Source organism: Sesamum indicum, linkage group LG10 (assembly GCF_000512975.1).
Source record: "Sesamum indicum cultivar Zhongzhi No. 13 linkage group LG10, S_indicum_v1.0, whole genome shotgun sequence".
Classification (NCBI taxonomy): domain Eukaryota; kingdom Viridiplantae; phylum Streptophyta; class Magnoliopsida; order Lamiales; family Pedaliaceae; genus Sesamum; species Sesamum indicum.
In genome coordinates, this window is record NC_026154.1 from 690,219 (window position 1) to 714,928 (window position 24,710).

The following is a 24,710-nucleotide window of genomic DNA, read 5'->3' on the forward strand; positions in this document are numbered from 1 at the left end:
AATTCTGCATATACCATCTTAACATTATTGCAAGATCATGTGCATGCTTTAGTTTTCTGAAATGAAGTATAATATATTATGAGATGATCATAATGGGACTATGACATCCGTGATTGATCGCAAATGACCATTCTGCATGATCTGAGTATCACATTCTCTTTGTAATTAGTAAGATCTCATTTTGATACATCAATATACTCGGGAGGCTTAGTCTGGTCAATTTACTCTACATCCTACTCCCTGATGAATTATAGCTTTTCTTGGTCAGAATAGGAGGTGTGACCATTTTGAGGAAAGGAGGATCTGACTTTATCAGCAATGGTGAAACAGGTAAGTTTTTTGATTTGCATGCCCGGAATAGTTAATAATGTGTCACTAGGAAACTTATATGGTGATGAAGGCAAATCAGTTGAAATCATTCACTAACTACTGATAACCACTTGTTGAGACCTTCATCTGCTTCAGAACCTATATATCATGTCAATCAATACCCATACGTGTATTGAGAATGATGCAGAACATGTTCCAACTGAAGAATATTACATTATGAACCTCTTGATTGATTGTAAATGACAACTGTTTAACTCCTTTATCACATCACTCCACTCACATTCCTCTTTTTTTCCAATTGCCCTCTACTTTATCTTTGTATTTCACTGCCCTGGCATGTTCCATATTATGCTATTTGTTTGTAAGTTATCAGATCTGCCTGACAACAATCAGCTTTAATGCTGTTGATGCTGTCTGCAAGATAATTTAATCATTTTCATTACCACAATACCACTTGTTACTTTCATAGTGACTGACCACTATAGACTGATTAAGCTATCAATTTTTTCAAGAGGATCTACCTTTTCATTTTGTAGCTGCTGACTTACCATCACCCTTGACTAGCAGCCGACAACAGTCCTTTAGCATTACATTCTAGTTTTAATTGGTCCAAAGTATCAATGCTATAAAATTGCGTGATCAATATGCCATCACAGTTAAGAAATGTAGCTTCTATGCAGTCAAGTGATATGCTTTGAAGGATTCTAATTCCTTTTGTGAACTGTGCAGTCAGTGCGGTCAGCACTTTTGGTTCTCCACGTCGCTGTGGTGGCCAGGGAGATATACTTTCTGGAAGGTAAGCAGTCATCAGCTTTAATACACCCCTAGTGATATTTGGTAACGGCTCCGTTTTCTACTTATCAAGTTCAACAGATATTCTGACGTCTCTTTCATGTGGAACTGGTATAAATACTCCAATTCTTTTTTGTGGAGACACTTTCGTTCGTGCAAATTAGCTGCCTGTTTACCATGGTTCTTGTGATGATAAAATTACAGTTCCGTTTTCCATCTCCAACTGAAGGAATTTATCACCCTCTCTTTCTGGATAACTAACAGTGATGTGAACAATGTTTTGTCGTTACTTTTGCTGCCAGTGTTGCTGTGTTCATTTCATGGGCCCGTCAACATGCAGTTAAAAAGGAGTTGAGCATGAGTCCTACAGTTCTGGGGTGCATTGCCGGGTCTGTTCTGTTGAGAAAGGCTGCTTCATATGCATTTCAGACTAAAGGAAGATCTACTCTTACCACTGATATAATTGAACACTTGGGAAGAAGGTGGGTGTTGCATTAAACTAACTCAATGTTGTGCAATGCCATATTTTAGACATGCTAAATTTCAAACATTTCCTGCAGTTTGGAGGAATTCTGTCCAGTTAGTCGACAATACTCATAGCTGCAGTATTGAGTTGAAGGAAGTGTCATTCAGGCATTTCCCCTGGTACCGACTTGAGAAGAGGTCAAAGTATTAGCCTGAGGCACTAGTTCTTCAAGGTTCCGGAAAAATAATCTCCATGCGCCTGGACACTTTTGGAGGCACTAGACAACGGGAATTAGCCTGTTATGAGAAGGAACCACATGTAGTTTGTTTGAAGTATTTCCGAGTCTTCAGATGAATGGATTCGCTGACAATTTTCCTAGTATTCTATGCGTTTAGAATCTTCGATGCTGTATTTCTCTTTTCTTTCATCCATCAGGGTAGATGTAGTCGTGGCTCAGGAAGTACAATTACAACCACTTGAAATTACAAAAATGGCGTATCACATCACCTTGAAGACCAATTATGAAGGGACCATGTTTCAGCATTACATCCATCGAAATAAGGCATAGACAACGTAAATTACAAGATGCTCAATACACAATTAGAAGGCAAAAGATGCAGTTGGGAGCAAAAGTTTACAAGTTCATCACTTAAAAGTTTGACAGAGCCAAAGTTATATATAGTACAAAAGCTAGGACTTGATAAAGGTAGCTCAATCCACACTAGGCTGGCACTGTAAGATAGATATTACATTACATTGTATAAACTCAGACATTCCATGTGCCTGATTACTTCACGTAATCTTCTAGCTCCATGGACATTCAGAAACCTGGAGCGCCAACAACCTCTGTGAATGCAATTTCATCAAGGTATCATCAATGCATAATAAGATCGTTGAAAGGAACATTTTTCCGGGGGAGGCAGGTTTCGTGATTTAGTGTTTTCTAATCTTGTTTAGCTAGATTGCATCATTTCATCCCGTAAGTTGACTATTTACAAGAAACCTATTATAATGCACAAGACTTACTAAGATAAAAGGCAGACGGTGAATAATATTAGACACCCGTAATACGTAAAACAGCTGAAGGCAGGGAACTTACATGGCAAAAGCCGTGATAAGCACTCATCAGGTTGATGGCCGTCAAACCTGCTCAAGAATCTGCCGGTGGTTGTGGTTGCTGCGGCCACATCTGCTGAGCCATATAAGGGCGAGCCTGTTGACCATAAATTGCTGGATCCACAGGCTTCCCCACAAACATTCCTGGAGCTCCAACTGGTGGAGTGGGCTGTGGTGGCATATAATAGTAAGGAAGCCCTTCAGTGGGAGCTCCAACGGGAAGGGCTCCTCTGGGCATTGATGCAAGCACCTCGTCTTTCAAGTCCTCCCTGGGTACAATATCAACCAAGAAATCAAATATGTCAGTCCTTGTGATTGCAGCTGCAATGTCATTTTTTTGCAGCGTCCTCCTTTTGTTCTCCTCGGTGTGATTCCATGCTCGCAGCGTCAACTCGAGAATGAACATTTCACAGGCTCGGGCAAAGACAACAGGTGCTTCTGCTGAAATCATCCTAACATCTTCATCTGCTTTCATTATCTTCTTGATCCTCGCCAATGGCAGGCTATGATTCTTAAAATCTGTAACCTGATCAATTTCTTCATATTGGGTAGCCCAAAAGTTCTGGAGTTGTTGCTGCAGTTGCTGTTGCTGCTGCTGATGTATGTGCTGATAAGCAAGTTGGTGTTGCGCCATCTGAGCTGGAGAGGCAGAGATACCAGCAGCTTGGGTGGATTGTGTTGAGGCAGCAGGTGCAGGGGCCGAGAGTCCTGTCATTTGGTTAGCTTGATATTGGGTCACACTATATGGCATCTGAGCAGAGCTACCCACAACTCCCATACCTGGAGTCGGTCCATTTCCTTGCTGCTCCATTACAAGTCACAAGCCTCTGCAGAAGGTTCGACCTGCTGAATGGCAAGTATCACATGAACGGGACGTCATTGAAGCTTTGATGAAAGTTTATGAATAAAATATTAGGAATAGACTTAAATCAGACATGCATCTCCTCAAAGACAAATCCTTATACTCTGATGGAAACTTGGAATCTGAAATGTAACAAAGGTACAATAACTAGATACCAAATCAAATATCTAGGATTATGCCTTTCACTGAATCCTTCCTCTCAATTCTCAGTCTCTACAAGTAGATCTCTTTAGGAGCACTTCAAACCAGGAAACCTTGCAAGACAATGATAGAAGAGACTACCCTTGTATGCTTAATTTCTTGAAACCAATAACTCAGTCACACGGCAACCCTGCCACCAAAGAATGACCTATTTGTCTCTCATGCAATGCGAATAGTTAATGTACTATCTGATCCAAGAAACAGGATCTATCTCATCTACTGTTTACATCAATACATACTACCTAAAAATATGCATCTCCTCATTTTTTGTACCTTCGTATGAGGCACTCAAAACTCAACTCTCTCCACGGATTTAACAGAGGTCATCATATCAACCTATTTAATTGCAGTTTCTTTATAAAAACTAAGCAAGATGAACCCGCAAAACAACAATAATAGAAAACATGTCGAGGATATAGTCTCCTAGCGACTGAGAAAAAGTTTCTAAAAACATTCAATCTTAACGAGGATAAACTCCAACTTGCAACTAAAAGCACCGAGACCAACTATCACCTTTTCCCTCTTTTACCTTCAAACAATATTTTCTCTTCCATATAACACAATAGTTATTTTCTCCCTTTCCTTCACTAATTCAAATTATGCAGCGAGCACAGAAATCACAAACCAAAACGTTTAACTCATGCCAACATATCTAACTTGCACACATCTTCAAGCGAAAAGACTTAAACACCAAGTATAAGTCAAACACATTACCCAAAATAAACCCCAATAAGATAACAAATAAACATCATTCCGTACCAAAACATAAATAAATTAATTAAACACAGCACAAATACACATCTAAGGGCAAAATCACACCTCTACACGAAACTACAACCTGAACTTCAAGCTCCGTTTCAGCTTCCAAAAACCTAGCAACAGCAGGTAAAGAACCAATTTTCAGCCAAAATCCTGAGCGAAAAATAATACGGCGAAATCAAAAGGAAACAAAGTACTGATACCTGTAGGTTGCAGTTGAAAGCGGTGAACGAATTCGAGTAGAAGACAAACAACAATCAAAGCTAGGGTTTTTGAAATAAATAGCTTCACCGAATCCTCAACTCATTTCGTCACCTGTTTTGCAAATTTACGCGCATATGCATATATATATATATATATTGTGTTTAATGTTTATGAGTGATTGTGAATATATATTACCTATACATATATATAAACGTATATATATTGTATGTATATGTGTATAGGTGTAGCACGGAGAAAGCTGGAAGCTTTGGTTCGCCAAACTCCATAATTCTGCACTTCCGAAAGTGACCTCCTCAGCTATTTTTATTTCCTTTTTTTTTTTTTAAATTATCTCTTTTATTTATTTATTTATTTATTTTGTATAGTACTATTTATTTATTTTTATTTTGTTTTGAGAGGTACTTGTAAACATTAATTACAAAGACTATACAATAATAATTAAAAGATAAAACCGTATGTCTGAATTTTTATTAATATATTGCTATTATTTTCTCAGCTCAAATTCACAAAATAAAACACTATAGAAAAAAATTCAAGTGTAGCATGCCACTTTAATAAAAGTATAATGATGATAGTTGATTTCATGAGGAAAAGATATTAAGTAAAAATGAAAATATAACGATTATAAGCTATATTGCATAGACAACATATTACGACATGGATACAACGACATAAAAAATTTAAAAGTTAAAATAAAATACGACACTCGGACAGCTATATATAATATAACTCTTTTATTATATATATTCTCAATTTCTGATAAATTAAAATATGTATTTTGAAATATATTAAGATAAAAATATAAAATAAGTATGTCTTATATCTAAATTCTTAATCAAATATGATTTTAAAAATATATATAATCAGTTTATTGTAAAAGGTCTGCAATAAAAATTTTCTAATAATTCAAATTAATTAAATCGTCATGACTATCTTTCAAAGTTTCAGTAACTTCATCTTAAAACTTTTAGTTTGAGACGAAAAAATTATTATTTTTTTTTTTTGTTTTCTTAACCTCAAAACTCCTTTTTTTTAATAAAATAAAACCCATTTTTTTAAAAATTATATAAAAAAAAAAAATGAAATATGTTGAAGACACCAACAGGCGTGTTCGACACTATATCCTTATTTTTATTTTTGGACCACGAATGTCATATCTAACACGTGTTTTAATCATATGTAGCACGTATCGGTCATAATATTGAATAATTTTTTAAAGTATTCGTGCATTTATAAGTGTTGTGAAGGATGTATCCTTCCATAAAATAATTAAATTTGTACTGAAAGTTGGATAATTGGCCAAAAAATGTATTGATAGAGTAATAGAAATGCATTTGATAAGGTATGAAAAATTTTGTGGGCAATTAAGGGATTTAGGCTCCAATAAGAAAATCCCACCAAAAGAAGTGAACATGAGAAACTTTTTCTTTTCCTCCCCACTAAAAAGCTGCCTTTTGCTAAAGTAGCACCCAATTTATTAATTCATAACTATATAGTATAGATGGCACCCAAACTATGGATAAACCAAAGTTAATTATTATTACTCCTAAGTTTTAAATCATTATGATATCCATGAAGAGATTTCCGGTTGTTTCTAACTTGAAATCCCAAATCAATCAAGCCCTTATCTTAATTATAATTAGACATCTCCTAAAAATACAAAATTATACTTTTTATTTTTTTAAAAAAAAATTACACTTACACTCCCCCTAAAAGTACTTTATTTATATGTTCTTTTTTCTTAGGATTTATTCGAAAAATGCTTAGCTCAACAAAAAAAGTTACATAAATTTTTAATTTTGCCCATCATTTGACATTTCTATATACATTTTTTGTACTTTGAGAGGATAAATTTAATATATATATATTTGGAGTGAGATTAACATTATTATATTTTCCTTCTCACAAGTACAAAAATTATCACATGAAATTGTTGAATGAGGGATAAAATTGAAAGTTTATATAATTTTTTTGTTGACATCAATATTTTTCATTAACACCCTAACAAAAGGAGGTCAGGTGTAAATGGTGAATTTTTTGAGGGAGTGTAAGTTTAATTTTGAAATTTTTTGAGAAAAAAATATAATTTCACATTTTATAAAGGGGTCTAAGTGTAATGAACCCTAACTTTTATTTTCTATGTGAAATGATATCATTAATGAATGGTATTCATTCTTTTTCTTTTACATAAATACCATATATTATTTATAAAATTATAAATACACTTTTTAAAATAATATCTAATTATATAAATATAATTTTCCCTTTGCAAATACGAATGCACCCCCGAGGGAGTGTCGATGTAATTAATAATAAGAGATGTATTCTTGAAATTTTACCCTTGAATAGAGGTGTGACTAAAGTTACAATTACAATATCAGCAAACATTCTTGTAATTTTATAAAACGTATGAAATACTTGAATAATTAGATCTAATCTTTGAGAGTAATAGGGAGTGTTGATATAATTTACCCTTCTTTTCGTGGGCAATAATTTTCATTAGGAATTATTAAATTTACACCCTTTAATTTATGATCTGTCTGCACAAATTGTTCATACATTTTGAATAACTACATATACACTCAACTATCAGAAACATCAATATCGTTTATATTAAACTACCTATATTTTTTAAAAAATTATACGTGCATAGTACATCCCAAAAGAATTTACATCACTATATAAACTATCCCGTACTTTTCTATAATTAGAGATAAATTCTATAAGTATATAAAAAATAAACATAATTTATATAAACAGACCATTGATAACGATTTGTAAATATAATTATTTCTTCCCATTATTCATAAAGAGGGTGGGTTTCCTATTCATTTGATTCCCCAGTCTGAGTAGGGAATTCTTGTATTTCCAATACGCAGATGCTAAATAATAAAGATCACGTAACATTAATGATAAGATTTGTGTTAATGCTGATGTTAATTCAATTTGCACGTAATAAAATTAAATGCAAGAATTTTCGAAATTAAACTACCGGTGGAGTTAATTTTAATAAGATACAATTTAATGTTTTATGATATATATGGTTAATTATTTTAACACGATCTTGATCAGATGTGTCAAATTGAGTGTTGTAGAGAAGAGGAATGTAGATAAAAGAGAAGTAAAAAGCATTGCTCCATTAGTTCAAACACATGAGCCAAACCTTATTACCACAGGACTAAAAGAGACTATACAACCACGAAAAAAGAGACAGCGAAAACACAAGCAAACAAGCCTAAAGTAGTACAATTTGACACAAAGCTAAAAGTCTTAATATACCAACAAACAAGTGACTCTCCTCCATTTATTTACACGGCTCTAACTCATCATGCCCAGACTCCAACTTAATTTCAGCTTTCATATAATTAGAGATCACGGACCCATGTTTAGATAATAGACAGTAGTCTACTTTGTGGCTGCAACGATGCTCGGCCCTTCCACCTGAAATATCATCCACATACAAAGAAATCGTCAAAAAGTAGGAAGGAGGAAGATGTGGCTATGAGGGGTTACTTTATAAGGTTGGGTATCAGTCAATTTTTCCAAATAAAAGTCGAGCACGAAAGAGAGATACTTTAGATGGACCCCCAACTGTCGAGGATCTTCTTCAATGTGGTCCAAGTTTTGCTATTTTTCTTCTATAATACCCTACCTAATGCTCCTCATACAAAAGTCTTTTGGGTGAACTCAGCTGTTGTTATTTACTCTAAAATTGGCAAGTCAATAGGATAGAAGATGTCGCTCTCTAAGTTCACACGCAAGCTACGGCTGGTGTTGTTTTCGTGCCCGTGCTGCAATTAATCTTCATTTTAGTCAATGCCCTAAAGATAAGTACTGACTAATCTTGCTTGACTTGCTACAAGAAAGAATGTAACTCAATACAACAATATCAGTTTCATGACGACTTGGAGATTCCCTTATCAGGGGGCACAAGGAAATTGATTATAAGTAGTGTATCATAATTCATATTAAAGTGATGCGTGGCGAGGAATGGGGAAACGCCACCAAATTGAATCACTAATCTTAAGAGATTATAAGGTCACATGAATATGAATACGAACAACTTCGCAGAAAAACGGGCTTTGAATTCCGTTTTCAACTAAGCTGTTGTACATATGTGTCAAGTAATTCAAGTGATCAGGGGTTCCCAATTCGTTAAGCAAACGGCACTGGGATCACATCACATGGATGAGAACAAACGACACTGGGATCACATCACATGATTCTCATCCGCTGGAGATTTATGCAAATTATTGAGAAGAGAATGATTTTACCATGAATTTTGCTCCCCATATTTCTTCCTCTTTAGCAGGTACAGCCGTGATCTTATTCTTTGGGTTTTCGTAGCTCCGGAGTTCCCCAACTGCTGTTGAAAAGAAGCAACCTGAGAAATCAAGCAACATAACCATGGTTAAATAGGAGATTCGCGTAACAACCGTCTTTGTTAGGCACTGAAACTGTGAATGCTAACCAAGCTAATTATAGAAGTAAAACGACGATTTTCTACTCACCTTCTGGGAAAGAAGCAAGAGACTTTCCACAAGCACCCTTAAGCAAGTCCGCATCATCAGCAAACGCCACGTAGCCATCAGCAGTGATTCCCCAATATAGAGGAACCTTAGCATATTGGTCCTGTCACCACCAACTTTAATTTATTGGTGCAAGAAATTAAACTAATAGTCTCTCAATTATACAATCGGTTAGTCTAATTACTCACCGTAGCCACAAATAAAGTAGATGTGGACTTGTCAAAAACTATAAATGCAAAGTTCCCTTCAAGATGGCCAACGACATGGTTTGGAGGATAGGGAGCTCGATCACGAAGCGTTTTGTACGCTTCTATCACCAAAAGCACCTCGTTTGCAGATTTTGCAAGACCATACTGTTGCTTAAGGCTCCCCAGGTTGTCCAGTGCTCCTTCAAACAAGCAGAATATTTCATCCTTAACTGCGAACGATCTGCAATTTTATCAGCCAAATTAGGGGCAAGCATTACATAATAAACTTACATAGCAAGAAGCACCATACGAATATATATTAAAGAATATTCTAGTACATAAAACTTAACCTTGGTGGAAATTCATAGGTGAAGGAAGATACAGAACAATTTTGAAGACAATCAATCAAATCGGCATATCAAGGTCAACAGTAATCCCACCTAACATAAGTGATAAATAAGTTTCCCATTAAGCATGGTGGAATATTAGGTTTCAGTTTCTCAACAACCTTATCTTTCTATATTCTTCTTCAAGTTACTGAGGAAAGCTGCTTCCTCGTCCAAAAACCAGAAAGATCATTACTTAGGTTCTGTTTTGACTACTTCCATAAAAGTAGAACAATTAATTGTATGAATTAATAATTAACAGGTATCAATTTATTAACAATTACTACTCTTACAAATATTCATATAATCAGTGGAATTTGAGAACAATTAATTGTATGAATTAATAATTAACAGGTATCAATTTATTAACAATTACTACTCTTACAAATATTCATATAATTAGTGGAATTTGAACATATACAAGACTTGGGCTTGGTAATGCTCACTAATTTATGGACTTCACAAAGTAATTAACCAGAAAGTGTGATTATGAGGATAATCTTTGTGAAACATGGAATGATCAGACAATTAACTCACTGCAGTATATTTAAAAGAACTGCTTGGAATTTAAAAAAAAGTAAAACGGATTATATCTTATTTACGAAAGAAGCGTGTGGATCTAATTCTTCTACGGTATGGGTCTACATGATCTGTACATCAAGACAACTCGAGACTTGACTATATTGAACAGATCCAAGAACTAGACAAGAATCTTGGGCTCAGTTTCCGATACGTGGTACCCATGCAATAAAATCAGGACCCAAAAATTTCAAATCCTAGAAAGCTAGATCCTTCTACTGATTACTCCCTCATCAAAACAATGATGATCATCAACAATAACCAAACTTTCCCAATTCTTGGAGAAAGAAATCACAATTATTTATCCTTCGCCCAAGTTGATTAAACAATTATCATAATATATATGCGAGACCATCAAGGCATTAACATCAATAACTAACGGTGCTAAGAAGAAAAAGAAAACCGAAGAAAAGACAAAAAAAAAAAAAAAAAGCACATTTAAGTCATAAACTATAAGAAAATAAGTCCCACAGGCCAAAAAGGAAAACGTAACATTAAATATTTCTATCTTGTGTCAGCATAATCACACTGGAAAATTCAAAATTTCGCACAAATAACAAATAGTGGCAAATTAAAATTATGCAGAAATTATTTCTCATATGATGATAATTAACTCACATGCATGATTCATCAGGACATTAAATGACCAAAATACTCAAAAACCATTCTCCACCCTCCGATCACCACACACCATCACTAAAGATCGTCGACATCCGAAATGAAGCTGTTCACAAACTCTACATACTAATAATCTACACCATTTTAAATTTTTTGATGCAGTATAGTAAATACCTCGGCCGTAAAGCAGACTGGTTGTGATGAGTGTAGGCTAGCTGGACATCGTCTCCGATCTGCACGGAAACCGCCGATGAATTGGCCTCCAGGAACCTCGCCACCAGCTTCGCCGCCGTCACTTTAGGCGACGGCGTCCTGCTCCCTGCTGCCACCAGCTCGTCCGGCGGCGACACTATAGAACTGCTAAAAACTCCTAACATCTTCTCTTTCTCTCTCTCTCTCCCCTTTTTCTAAACTGTATACACACACAAAAACCGTATGTATAGTTCTCTCTCACTCCGTCTGAAGGGACTGGAAATGGAATAGAGAGGAAATGTGGCGAGGGGCGATTTGGATTTATAGAAAGAAAGGCAAGGGCGATTCCGTAATTTTATATGAATCTTCCTAATCTTACGTTGTTGCCACATGGAATTAGAATTACTTGCAATTCCCTCCTCCAACAACGTATTTTTTACATTCCCCCCCGCCCCCCTCAATGAATAAAGTTAATAGTCCTAAGTCGTTTATTGTTTACAATTTTTTTTTCAAGAAACAACATTTTTATCCATTCAAAATCCCAACTCAATTTGAGTTACTTGTCCAACTAAATGTTAATAGAATTCCTTTTATGCAATTAATGTTCTACCAAAGGGATTGAGGTACGAGTAGGAATTATTGTGTAATATTAAAAGGTTGTTGTATGGGTGGCACATTAATTTTTTAAATGTGTTAATTTAAAAATAATTGAAAATCAAGTAATCAGAGAAGTAGCGGACGTAGTATATTTAAGGGGTTGAATGTTATCTCTAAGCTCTGCACTTCGGAGAAGCACTTTATCTCTGTAGCATCCCTTATCTAGAATGTCAGGAATGTCTTTTGAATTCTTGACTTAATTTTTTTTTTTATTATAGATAAATTAATAAGGTCCTTTATAGAATTGCTCATTCTATAATCTGCAAGCACTCATTTTATTTCAGGTCGACGCCTTTATTACTTTCATTATTTGATTTATGAGATTATTATGAATTTTTGCTTGGAAGAAAGAAAAAAGAAAAAAGAAGAATTTCTTTAATTCAAATTGTGTCAAATGACTTCACATATTGTCAAATCAATATAACTAATTGTTGTAAATCTCGAAATTACTTTTCTATAACATTTTATTCTGCAAATGTCAATTTTATTGGACCATTTGTGCACTTAAAAGTTCACAACATTTCTCAATTGCAACTTAGGGGAGTGAAAGTCATATTTTCTTGATTTGGAGGGTAAGTTGGGCGGAAAGGTACAAATCCTGGGGGAGAAGTGATATTAATCCATAATATTGGAGCATCGGAGAATATCTATGTGGGGTGGGGTCCATGGACGGGCGATAATTCCCGTGTCTCTGAAGGTGGGGGGTCTGCAGTGGGACCCGCCGGAGTTTTGGATTTTTTGGATGACGTGGCACGCACTGGAGGAGAATGCTAGGGAGGGGAGGAGAGCACAGATGGGGGCGGTCATCGGGTGCGGCGTCGGGTGTATTCTAGACTCTAGGGACAAACAAGTCAGATTCTACCACGTGCCATGGCTTCTGCTGATTGTCATTTGTTTTCTTTTCTTCATGCCAGCAAAGGACAAGAAGAGATCATTCTGTAATAATTCCAAGTACAGTAAAAAATCTAGTTTTATGGTACATAATTTCTACTAGCATATTAAAAATTATCATAAATAAAAAATTATAAAAAGAAATAAAATTTATATATATAAAAAGAAGAAAATAATGTGAAAAAATTATTAGAAAAACAAATTACAACAATCTAACTCAAAAATAAAATAAATATTTATATATTTAATAATCATAATTTGAAATTTGTTCGTGAAATATCAATTCTAACAACTACGCTAATACATTATTAACATTAATTGTTGTAGTATATTTGATGATTTCACTAAAACAACATTAACAATGCGACAAATCAAGATAAATAAAACTCATTATTTAAAATATTATTTTTCTTAAGATCTCCATATAATTATAATGGGGTAGTAATTTTATTTAATTTCTGATTGGTTGTTTATATTGAAATAAAAATTAATTTAATAAAAAAAATGAATGATTTGTTTTCTACTTGTATAGACTAATTAATATCTCTAATTATTATTATTTTTTTAATGTGGTAATTAATATCTCTATTTGACTATTAATTCGTACATGTTTTATAACAATTATCACCTTAAATTCTCCTTCACGACACAAAGAATCTTATGTCGCATTTGATTTGACAAATTGTAAGTAGCAAAATTCATCTTCATAATAATAAAATTAAATAAATTTTATTTTCATTATTTCAAGATACAATGAATGTTTCCACTTTCAATTTTGTTTTATTCTTGTGGTATTTAAATTCACCTTACATTAATTATTTAATAAATTAATTAACCAAGTCCCTTTCTTCCTTTCTTTTTAAATCATAATTATATTATTCAGTATATTGAAATTTAAATATTAATTTAATATATTAACATTTTAAAATCAACAAAAATAATTCAAACAAAAAAATAAAATAAAATACTACTATTAAACATACACTATATATTTACATTCATACGATTCAAATATGCAACATTTTAATTATAAGACCTCAACCTTACCACTCAAACAAAACACGATTGATTGAGCAGATATTTTATTGGAATATGCCTAAAAATGGGAATCATTTGCCGTTCCGATATATTCACACTTCCCTTTTTTTGGTTTTTTACTCAAGAAAATTAATAATTACATTATTATACACACTCACCATCATTGCATAATTGTTTATCACTGTAGAACTCGTACTATACATTGTTATATATTTTTTATATTTTAAAATCAAATATATCATTTTTAATAACATATTGCACTATAAAAAAAATCTTTGATGTAAAATAAATATTTCATTTTTAGTGGATAAAAGTAAGTTTCAATTTTTAATCTACTTTTGTTTGTTATTGAAAATAATACTTTCTTACATATCTTTATTTATCAAAACTTTTATTTATGTGAGGACTACTTTTAAATAATTATGACATTCTATTAAATATATAGACCAGTTTGTACATATATATCCAGTGTTAAATAAGAATATAAGAAAATAATTAAATATAAAACTATATAGTCATCATCATTGCATAATTATTTACTTGTTGGCCAAATGCTAAAATTTCAGGCTTAAATTACAAGAGTTCGAATTCTACGTGTAAAATTTTTTATTGTTAATAATTTTTATATAAATATAATATATAATCATCATTTTATAAAAAAGCGACGAATGTCAAATCTTATCCAAGACTTGTGTAAGACAATGCTTTCATCCATAGGTAACAATTTCGAAAATCATACGCAAACTTTTTGATTGCTCTACAACAGCTAAAAACCTCCTAATTTCTCCAAACCCCTATTCCAATTGGGTATACTTTGATGTTTCTTTTCAATTGATTTGACAATTACCCTTTTCTATTTACGTGCTTAAAGTACCCACCATCCTAACATGTCATCAATTCTATAGACTGACTGAACAATTAAAATATAAAATAAAATAAAAAGAATAATTTGCCATTTGCTAAGGAATAATAACACACGGGTCCAACTTGCGAAGTTGCGAAACAATGGATGGACCCAAACTCTAATTCCTGTGTGCTATTGGCCATCCGAATTAGAGGGTGTTTGGCTGAATTTTATAAGCTTTATGAAACTGTTTTCGTTACTATTATTATATCAAACACTTAATTAATTTTTTTAATAGAAATTTCGATATTTTACTCGTCTAAATACTTAAATAACTCATTTTTAAGATAAGAATTTAAGTTCTTAAAATATTTTAAATAAATTTAGCCAAACACCTTCTTAATGAAGTGTTAGTGTGAAAGCGATGATAAATTTTAGCATATGAGAAAATAGAGAAAAATATAATTGATTAGTGGTAGATTCTGATTAAATGAGGATAATTACAACAAATTTGATGATGTGGGAGAATATGAGATATATTCTACTCCCATTTGAGGGAACATTAATCCAACCTTTTATTCCTCTTGTCCTAAATATATTGCTCTCCTTTAATATTATTTTAGTGTTGCAAAATATAGTCTTATTTTTTAAAATATGGTTACAATAGATTGAGGTCCCATGATGGGAAAATCTCACTTTTGATTTTGGTATGATAGGCTCGTCCCAATTATTATGAAAGTCTCACTTTAAATATATTATTTTATAATTCGTTTTATTTTAGTCCCGTCGTTAAGTTATTAATGGAATCCGTATGTTTGTTCGTTGAAGAGTATGTATCTTTCACATACTGCGTTGTTGAGAAAAAAATAGCTCGTATAATCTTTATTTTTTATTGTATTATATTTAGTATATATAATAAATTTTAGAATTCAAATAAAGATTAGATTATAAATATTTGTTGATTAATGTGACGATTAAAATTTATATTACATGATTTTATAAATATGTGGATATTTATTTTATGTCACATCAAATTTTCATAATTGAGATTTTTTATATGACGGCACTACATTGTATTATTATATTATTTTTATTAAAAAAGGAAATGGAACAATAAAAAAATGATTAAATAGTTTTATTGAGAAAAAAATTTGAAAGAAATAGTGGGAAGGGTAATAAAGAGGAGTGAGGTGTGGGAGTACAGGTAGGTGACGGTGACGCCCACGGTATTGGGCTGTGGCCCCAGGTTTTGATGATGATGATGATGATGGTATGGGCGATTGACGCTCAGGAGGAATACTAATTTGTGGGTACCCCTCACTTAACTATTGTCCCCCCCCAGCCACAACCACATATACTTCTTGATATTTATTCATTTTTTTATTGGATTAAAAATCTAGAAAGACCTAAATCTAAAGTATCTCTTCTGATAGTGAACAGTGAGTTCTTGAACTTTGAGTCTTCACATATTATATATATATATATATATATATATTATTTATATACTATTTAAAACGTATTTAAATGAGTGTATAATTTTTTAAAATGTTTTTTTTATAATATTTATAGAGTTTATGAGGATTTTGTAAAGATTGTAATGAATTTTTGAACGAACGAGTTTATAAGATTTAAAAATAAAATATTAGAAGTTTATAAACTTCTAACAGAGAAAGATAAGAAGTTATGAGTATTGAATTGGAATTTCAATAAAAAGTAAGGGCATGAGTCTAATTTCATGATCTTGAGGTATTCAAATGAAAAGATTATGAAGAGGGAGTGGACTCGTGCGGGAAACGGGTGGCTGTCGGTTCCTGTCAAAGACCCTAAGTTTGAGGGGCCCTTCAAGTTAATATGCACTACTAATAGTGTCAAACACTACTAGAATTTTTTCTCCATCCAATAAAATCAGATTTTTTATTTATGAAAAATATAATGATTTTTTTGCAGTAATATATTCATATTTAAGAAAAAAAAATAAAAGTATAGGAATATAGATTATCGACAAAAAATTTGAGTGACGTAATCTCCAATATAAAGGACGAGCTCCTGAAACGCAGAAGTATTAGACTATTTTAATATTTCGAAAATTTATTTATTTAGTCTAATTCCATTAAGACGACCAAATGCCGATAAAAATATGTAACTTAGGTTCACTTTCTCGAATACACTTATAAGCCACATAGTTTATTTATTCTCTTCAATTATACTAAAAATTTAAAATACAATTAAATCCAAACAATTTCTTATTTCTTACACTTATAAGCATAAATTTGAACATACAATTCAAACATATTTCATTTTTCGCAAAAATGAATAAAAACAAACGGCCCAATTAATAATAGCGTCTTTTTTCGACGCCAACCAAATAAATCTAGAAAAAGTTTTCTAACTGTAGCAAAGTGGGGTGGGGGGCAACCACAATCACTCATGATCAGGACAGAGCTATGTGTTTTGTTAATAGTGTCACTGTAGACGAGTGCGAACCACATCTTCGTCCAATTTCCATTGACCTTGGCTTCCCTTCGGAAATATACTTGCACAATTAATTATACATTTTTAAAACATATTTAAGATATTAAATTAAAATAAAGTATCTGAATTGTAATTTATTTATAGCAAAAAAAAAAAAGGGAAAATTTGAGGATAAATACGACTTCGTTTTCAAACTCAAGAAAAGGCCCTTTTCTTTGGGGTGCAGATGTTCCCATACTTGTTGGAGATTGGACCATTTAAATATTCACATGTCCATGTCTTGATCAACTCATGCTTTGTCCATTGGATTCGAGTCAGCTCATCAACAACCAAGGTTCTTAGTGGCTCTCCAACATTTTCATCATCTCCCATTCTCGCAACATTTGCTGAAAATTTACATGATTTTATCACTATAACTCAATTTTCACTGAATCAAGTATTAGGTTTCGATTACTCTCAGCCCCAGTTTCAAATCCAGGAGTTCTGTCGGAGTGCTTGAAATATTTGATTTGCCTAAGTTGTTGGATGGGAGACATCATTTGTTTACCCTCCAAGAGGCACTTTGACATCATGAATTTCCAGTATTACTTGTTTGAAAGGAACCCATTATTACTTTAATTACTTCTAAAGTGACACTCTTATTTTTAGTAACATTAAAGTATGCAAGAGCTGACAATACTCCAAGATTTGTCTAATTCTTTGCCAACAATCAATGGTATCTTGATATGAAAAAAGGGTTTTCTTGCTGTCATAATTAGACCTTTTCTTCTTCGGAGTAAATGTTTGTTTTCATGTATTTTTATGAGTATATGCCGTTTTAGCTCAGCACAAGTTGTTGTTACGCTGGTTGTCCATCTCAGGCTTCGTTAATCATGGAAAATAGAGAGAAAACTAAGGAATTAAATACTCATGTCCGATTATGACACAAATTAAGGGTGAAGGTATAGTTTTAGTTTGAGGACGAGGAAAAAGAAATATTAGAGAATTTTTTATGAGTGAATGGACAAATAAAGACGACAAGATTTATACTATGAATGTTATATGGATTTGAAAAATAAAAAGCCATACATTCATTCAAAACCTCAATAAAAGGCAAAATTGTTTATTTAGGGAAAATCTATATAACTCAGATTGGGCTGGGCTCTTCTTGGTCACGGCTAAGCCCGAAATAAGATCTGGGCCATTCATAGGCTTTAGTGGGCCCAAGTGTAATTTCTGATGTCTGAAAAGCATAAAACAACTGCAGAAAACACATCATAGAAGATCACACCTTATTCCTAAACTAAGTATGTATTGTCAGAACAACAAGAACCCAACTCCCACAACAGAAATTTGCACTACCATTATAGTTCTAAGTCATACATATCTAACTTCATATTTTCCATCTTTATTCATTCACAGATTGAAAAATGACCAAGCTATGTATGTATATCTTGTTGTTGTTGGTAAAACATCTAATGCAAGGAGCTCTGACTGGACTGAAGGGTTCTAAGTGAAGGATCAGGTTTGCATGACCAGCCTTGTAGTCGTAAAATCCGGTAGGTGAGAACACCGGCAATAGCTCCTATTGTAGGGGCTACAACATATATCCATAAGTGATCAAATCTCCAAGAAACAAGTGCGGGTCCTAGTGATCTTGCTGGATTCATCGACCCCCCCGAGACAGGCCTGTGTTCGACATAAAACGATGACAGTTTAGTCAAACAGATGAATTCTGATGCTTTGAGATGAGTTTTTACCCGGAGATTAGCACTCCTAGAGAAATGGCAACTCCAGCAACAAATCCGGATAACGGTCCTAGCTGCAAAACTTGCGTTACTTATTGTACTAACTATGCAGGAAAATTATATGACTTGGAAACGAGAGATGGCTAATGCGATTATGATGAATTTAGAAAAGAGATTTTTATGGAGACAATATTGGATTCTTGTGATGCAATACTAAGGTGAAGTATGTATTAGATTCTTACAGATTGTGGTTCACTGATTAAGGATGTGGATAAGAACAGAATGATGAAGGTTGAGATGAGCTCCACACAAAAGGCCGACGTGCACCCGTGGAGTGGTCTTGTCATCATAACCTCTGGTTTAATACTGTAAACTAATTTTCCTGTGTATGTTGCCAAAACAGAACCACCAACTTGTGCAAGGACATAGAATGGAACCTTCAATAAAAGAAAATGAGAAACGGATAACTTTGTTTCTTACAAAGATGAGTTCACCCAGAATCGTGGTTCGTGATGGAAACTTTTTACCTCAGACCATGGGAATGGGCCAACAGCTGCGAAAGCTATTGTGACGGCAGGATTAACATGAGCACCTGAGATGGAGCCTATGGAGAAAACTATGACTGTAACCGTTAAACCTGCAGTTGCTGCATATTCCAGTAGCCCTGCTTCTACTCCCATGAAACGCATGTTTGCAACGATCCCACCAATGCAAAACATCAAGATGAATGTTCCTAATGCCTCTGCCAAGACCTGTGGTTTCAGATCATATCAAGGCCTTTCTGTTTGAATTCATTCTGACAAAATATTGGAGGTTTTCATCGTCTTCTTACCTTTCTGACGAGACTTGTATTTATTTGATTAGGAAACTTCAAGAAATGGTAATTTCTTGCAACATTTCCATTGCTTGACGTAGTGATGTACCCCAATTCTCGGTTGTTTTTAGGCTGGCTACTTGTCGATGCTCTGTTTGAAATATCGGCAGATGATGAATCTTGAAATGGGGCTTTCATGATTTGACTTTTGCTGCACTAGTTTCACTGCCTAATTTGAATATAGTCTTTAAATTTGCATTTCTTGAGTATGTTCGCATACTTCCATATTGAGAAGGTGGTAGTGGGGATGTTGCAGATTATCTGTTAATTCACACTGCTTAAGCTTTTAACTGAAGGGAAGAAACTGTGGGAAGCTGGAAATGGGGCTGTTGGCTTAACCACACAATACTTGTGTTGCTCCCATATTCTACATGAAAAAGTTACTCATGCTTCTTCAGTGTCGATGTAAATAAGTCAGGTTGACGGTATCTGTCTAACTGCTTCTCAGTTATCTACTACCTAGAGTAATAGTTTTGGTATGTAAGTAACATCACTACCGACTTTCTCACGTGCGTTGCATCTGCAGGAACAGAAGTGAATCAGAGATTTGCACGTATGTGAGAACAGGCACGTAACAAGATCAGCAAATTCTTGTGCATTCTTTAAACAATTTGTATTTCAGAAAATTAAGATAAGTTTTGCATAGATTGATCTTGTGGGATGTGGTCCAAACCATAAGGCCTTATCTTGACAATCTTTTAAAATTATCTTTAATGGATTACACTGTAAAGAAAACAGTTCAAAAGTACATTAAAACATCTGATATTGCAGCACTAATGATTTTCTTGGTTATATGATCCGGCTGTGTCTGATGCCTGATCTGATAGTTCAACAAACAAACCAAACAGGATAGTACATAAGCATTTACTTCAATTGCTGATCAATGGTTGCATCATTTGCTTTGTACAACATAAGCTCAAACCCTAGTTGTAAAATTGAAGCTACCACATGTTATCCTCTCAAAGTACAACGAAGAACTGAAACCCAGCCTTGATTCATCAAGATCAAACAGCAACAAGTTATCCTCCAACTGGAACGATCCGATCACAATTGAGTGTTCTGGAGTTTTTCCACCATCTAAAAATGCAAGGCATGCTGAATCTCCACCAACTTGCTTCATGGAATTTGCTCCATATATAGTCCAATTCTTGCCGTTGGCAAACTCCAAGTCAATCTGAGGTACATGCAAGCCAACCCGACTGAAACCAATTGCACTAGCATTGAAACATGTACTAAATGGACTCACCTTCTTAGTCCTAGGAATGCCCTTCATTGCCTTTTTGAAAAACTTGAGAAAGAGTTCATAGATATCGGTCCTAAACGTAGTATAAGGTACAACAGTACTAATCTTGATTCCCTCGTATGGAGACTGTGCGATGGAATTCCCACTTATGGATAAGGCCTTGATGCCAATGAAGTAATCTGCAGACTTGGGATTTTTGAGGAGCGTAGTGTAAGATAAAAGACTTGATACATCAAACTTTGTTAGAGGAAGAAGATTATACGGTCCATCACCAAAGAAAACCACCCCATTGCCTGAACTTGTGCTTGGCAAACAAATTGCAAATTTTCTACTGACTCCAAGAAATGGAGGAGAGAACTGAGCTGGTAGAGCTAAAGGAGCCCAAGAAAGGCTTGCCAGGCCTACTATTCCTCTTGGAAGGGAATAAAGAAGGGATGCCGGAGCACATGATAAATATCGATCACTGAAGGTAATCTTGGCCGTGGGATTGGCACCATCAGTCCACGATATCGTGAGATTGGTTGAGGTCAATTGAGCTAAGGCACAGGATTTGGTTCTGGGATTTATAGGAGTAACCATACAAGTACATGGCCTTGTTGTTGACATAGTATATGGTAGGGGGCAAGAGGGTGACAAGAGATACTGGGCTTGGAAGCATTCAGTAGACACGCAAGCCACCCGGGGGTAGTGGTGCAAGGGGCAGCGTTGCCACGAGAAAGGAGCACTGAGGTCAACCACATAGCGTTCGTTGGAGTTCAGGATTATTGTATAGAGAGAAGTGGTGGCATCCTTCTTGACAGGTGCAACCAATGTAGTGTAAGGTTGAGCTGAGGCTTTATTGTGGGTGAAGATCAGGAAAAGAATGAAAAGATTCAGCAGACTGATAGTGATCATGGGCTTCTTCATTCCGTTAAGCATTTGAAGATCTTGATTGATGTCTGAGTTGATAGTATTAGGAAGTTAGGAAGCTATCTTTCCATTCCATGGGCTGCAGTAGTCTTTGATTATCTTGAGATGGATAGCTTTGAAGTATGACCTGTTGATCTCTGACAAGTGACAACTGGCAATTTGACTACTTATTTGGCTCAATTATTTTCTAAAGTCAGAGCAGCAATCTTTGACAAAACATAATTTGACTTTTTTTAGGATTAATTATGGGAAATTCAGATTTGGAGAGAAAACCTATTAAAAATGATAAAACGGCCCCGCATATTTAGGCTTCGACAATTTTATAAAATCTGTCGGAAATGGAGAATGGCGTGTGCTACAATGAATGTACAACTGAGCCTTTTTTATCGGCCAAACTCGTTTAGCTCGAAATTTCAAGTTCCTATTCTGTTAGTGATTATTATCACAAAAGATAGAAGTTCAACCCTGTGAGTAGAATTTGCAGCATATCTTAATACAATTCCACAGAACATTAATCTTGCATACCAACAGCACAGATTGCAGCAGAAGGAACTGTTACATTTATTTCCCCATAGCCAAAAACAGAGAAGACACTCAAACTAAGAAACCTGGAAGATTGCAGGCACGGCCAACTCAGTACTCCTACTAATTACAGTTTCAAACTTTAGTAGTAAAATTGAAGTTGCCGCACGTCGTTTGACGGCCCAACAAAGTAGAGCTGAACCCGAGCCTTGATCCCTCCACATCGAACTCCACCAAGTTGTCCTGAAGTTGGTGCCCTCCTAAGACAATGGAAGTCCTAGGCTTCTTACCTCCATCCACAAATGCCAGGCAAGCCACCTCACTGTTATTCAAATAAACCATTGAATTGGCACCGAAAATCATCCATGTCACATTGTTTTGGAGCACGAGCTCGATTGCAGGTACCCCTGGGCCTAGACGTGTGCTCCCAAGGCTCGATGCCTTGTAGCATGTCCCAAATGGCGGCACCGGGTTCACTCTAGGGACCTTGGATATTGCCTTGACGAATGCTTTTGTGATTGCATTGTAGATTGATGTGTGCAATACGGTGTAAGGCTCGACCGTGCTTATCTTCGTGCCACCATTGCCTTTCGCGTTGAATTTTAGCAAAGCCTGGCTCACTGGCACAGTTTTTGTATTGACTTTTATGGATTCCACTCCGATGAAGTACTCCATTGAAGGCCAAGTATAATCAGGGAACTTCTCAATGATAGGGCGCACAGTGCTAACAGGATTAGTAAGAAGCGGGGTGTAAATGAGTCGATCTGAGACTGTAACACTCGGGAGCAATACATAAGGTCCGTCGCCAAGAAAGGCCACACCCACTGATGAACTCAAGCATATTGCGAACTTTTTACGCACACCTAAGGCCCTTGATAAGAGTGAGGGGAGTGAGGTCTCGGTTCTACCAAATCCAGCAATCCCTTTCGCTCCATTGGCCAGTTTCTCCCCAAGAAACAGGGAACCACAAGAAAATAGAAAGTTGGGAACCCGAACAAGCCTTCCAGGATTCGACCCGTCAGTCGATTGGAGGGCCAGAACATCAGTGGCCACCTCTCCAATCTGACCTGATTTTTCCACCGTGTTGTAGACCACGTTGGAGCATGTTTCGTTGTTGCAACCAGGCCTCGGCCCGTCCCAGCAGTCGTCGCAAGACTTAGACTTGGCAAGTCTGCATTGCGGGGAGCCGCAGAGAGCGGGCTTGTAAGTGGAACTGATGTACTCACTACGATCACAAGCCACCCACAAGGCTTTCCCGCCAACATCGACTGTTAACTTGACGGGCCTAAGAGGGGTTCTCTGGCGGATGGTGGTTAAGTATTGGCTGGTGGATGGGTCTTTGGTAACAGCAAGGACGAGAGCTTGGGGCCGAGAAGGTTTTCCAGGTGTTCGGGCTGTGCTGGGAGAGATGGAAAGAAAAAGGGAGAAAACAAGACATAGTAGAATGGAGGAAGAGGAAGACATCATTTGGGTAAGGGAAATGAAAAATTTCTATGCAAACTGATGAAGATTGAAAGATGTGGTGCCATATATATAGCGGGTTTAATTCATGCAAGTGGGCTCTTTGCACGTGGCAAAAACTTATCTAAATATAGCAGCAATACGTTGGAACTGAGAAAGCCTGTCGAAAGAAAATGGAATTGTATCTCGGATTCTTTCTAAATCTTCTTTTATAGAGATAGAGCATATATTGGGAACAGGAAACCAATTCTAAATTGGTTTTCAATCTTTATAAAATATTAGCTGCTGTTATCTGCGTTCGAGAAACCTGGAAAACGCAGTTAAATTAGAATAATCTCTTTGACTATATCGTTGTAGACCAAAAGCTTATTCCAGTGGATTTTCGTTTAAAGATTACTGGTCTACTGAATAATGTAATGCTGTGGGTTTCTGCGAAAAATTCTTCAACAGTTTTCTGCATTCCCTCGTGAATTGCCTTAATCCCTTGCAGAGCCTCTATTATTTTGCTCAAAGAAGGCTACTTTTGAATCCTTACAGAGTTCAAAAGCTATTATAACCTTTCCGGTGTCCAATATTTAATGACTTTATCCTATGAATCCCATACCTCTTTTGAAGCATTTGCAGAGACAAACCTGGCAATGGGATATCCGTGTATTGATTAGAATTAGAATTTCCAAATTCCATACTTTTACAACCTCCGATACCTGAACTAGACAGCAGAAATCCGAGGAGTCAACTCTAAGATTGTTCATACTCTGTGGGCTGCAATGCAGAAAACTTCATGAGTTTATTTCACATGACAGCCCATAGCAATAAGGCCCCCTGAGTG

General features: G+C 35.1%; 6 protein-coding genes across 16 annotated transcripts in view; 1 reads left to right on the forward strand and 5 right to left on the reverse strand.

Moving 5' to 3' along the window:
• Positions 1 to 1,969, forward strand: part of LOC105171385 (ATP-dependent (S)-NAD(P)H-hydrate dehydratase) — a 5,799-nt gene extending 3,830 nt beyond the window's left edge. For all 3 annotated transcript variants that reach the window (XM_020697478.1, XM_011092482.2, XM_011092483.2), the window contains exons 8-11: positions 269 to 330; positions 1,060 to 1,126; positions 1,425 to 1,604; positions 1,683 to 1,969. In XM_020697478.1, coding sequence (XP_020553137.1) covers positions 269 to 330; positions 1,060 to 1,126; positions 1,425 to 1,604; positions 1,683 to 1,722 — 349 coding nt within the window. In that variant the 3' untranslated portion in view covers positions 1,723 to 1,969. The remainder of the gene's footprint in view (positions 1 to 268; positions 331 to 1,059; positions 1,127 to 1,424; positions 1,605 to 1,682) is intronic.
• Positions 2,165 to 4,922, reverse strand: LOC105171384 (nuclear transcription factor Y subunit C-9-like). Of its 9 annotated transcripts, none has more exons than XM_020697480.1 (5): positions 4,730 to 4,922; positions 4,606 to 4,639; positions 3,485 to 3,547; positions 2,688 to 3,412; positions 2,165 to 2,434 (listed from the first exon to the last, which is right to left on the reverse strand). In XM_020697480.1, exons 3-4 carry the CDS (start codon positions 3,513 to 3,515, stop codon positions 2,739 to 2,741), a joined length of 705 nt encoding a protein of 234 aa, XP_020553139.1. In that variant the 5' UTR covers positions 3,516 to 3,547; positions 4,606 to 4,639; positions 4,730 to 4,922; the 3' UTR covers positions 2,165 to 2,434; positions 2,688 to 2,738. The 9 variants fall into 9 exon arrangements, with proteins under 9 accessions (XP_020553139.1, XP_020553140.1, XP_011090782.1 ...); XM_020697481.1 differs by having other exon boundaries at positions 3,485 to 3,550; XM_011092480.2 differs by having other exon boundaries at positions 4,587 to 4,639.
• LOC105171387 (stem-specific protein TSJT1-like) lies at positions 7,859 to 11,541 on the reverse strand. Its single transcript, XM_011092485.2, has 5 exons — positions 11,226 to 11,541; positions 9,469 to 9,709; positions 9,263 to 9,383; positions 9,026 to 9,135; positions 7,859 to 8,192 (listed from the first exon to the last, which is right to left on the reverse strand). Exons 1-5 carry the CDS (start codon positions 11,426 to 11,428, stop codon positions 8,157 to 8,159), a joined length of 711 nt encoding a protein of 236 aa, XP_011090787.1. The 5' UTR covers positions 11,429 to 11,541; the 3' UTR covers positions 7,859 to 8,156.
• LOC105171388 (probable aquaporin NIP7-1) lies at positions 18,324 to 20,162 on the reverse strand. The gene is made up of 5 exons (XM_011092486.2): positions 19,705 to 20,162; positions 19,400 to 19,624; positions 19,115 to 19,309; positions 18,885 to 18,946; positions 18,324 to 18,813 (listed from the first exon to the last, which is right to left on the reverse strand). The coding sequence occupies exons 1-5, from the start codon at positions 19,882 to 19,884 to the stop codon at positions 18,600 to 18,602; spliced, it is 876 nt and encodes a 291-aa protein (XP_011090788.1). The 5' UTR covers positions 19,885 to 20,162; the 3' UTR covers positions 18,324 to 18,599.
• LOC105171583 (basic 7S globulin 2) lies at positions 20,597 to 22,205 on the reverse strand. Its single transcript, XM_020697267.1, has 2 exons — positions 20,993 to 22,205; positions 20,597 to 20,920 (listed from the first exon to the last, which is right to left on the reverse strand). The coding sequence occupies exons 1-2, from the start codon at positions 21,905 to 21,907 to the stop codon at positions 20,663 to 20,665; spliced, it is 1,173 nt and encodes a 390-aa protein (XP_020552926.1). The 5' UTR covers positions 21,908 to 22,205; the 3' UTR covers positions 20,597 to 20,662.
• On the reverse strand, positions 22,389 to 24,059 carry LOC105171389 (basic 7S globulin-like). The gene has a single exon (XM_011092488.2). The coding sequence runs from the start codon at positions 23,885 to 23,887 to the stop codon at positions 22,556 to 22,558; it is 1,332 nt and encodes a 443-aa protein (XP_011090790.1). The 5' UTR covers positions 23,888 to 24,059; the 3' UTR covers positions 22,389 to 22,555.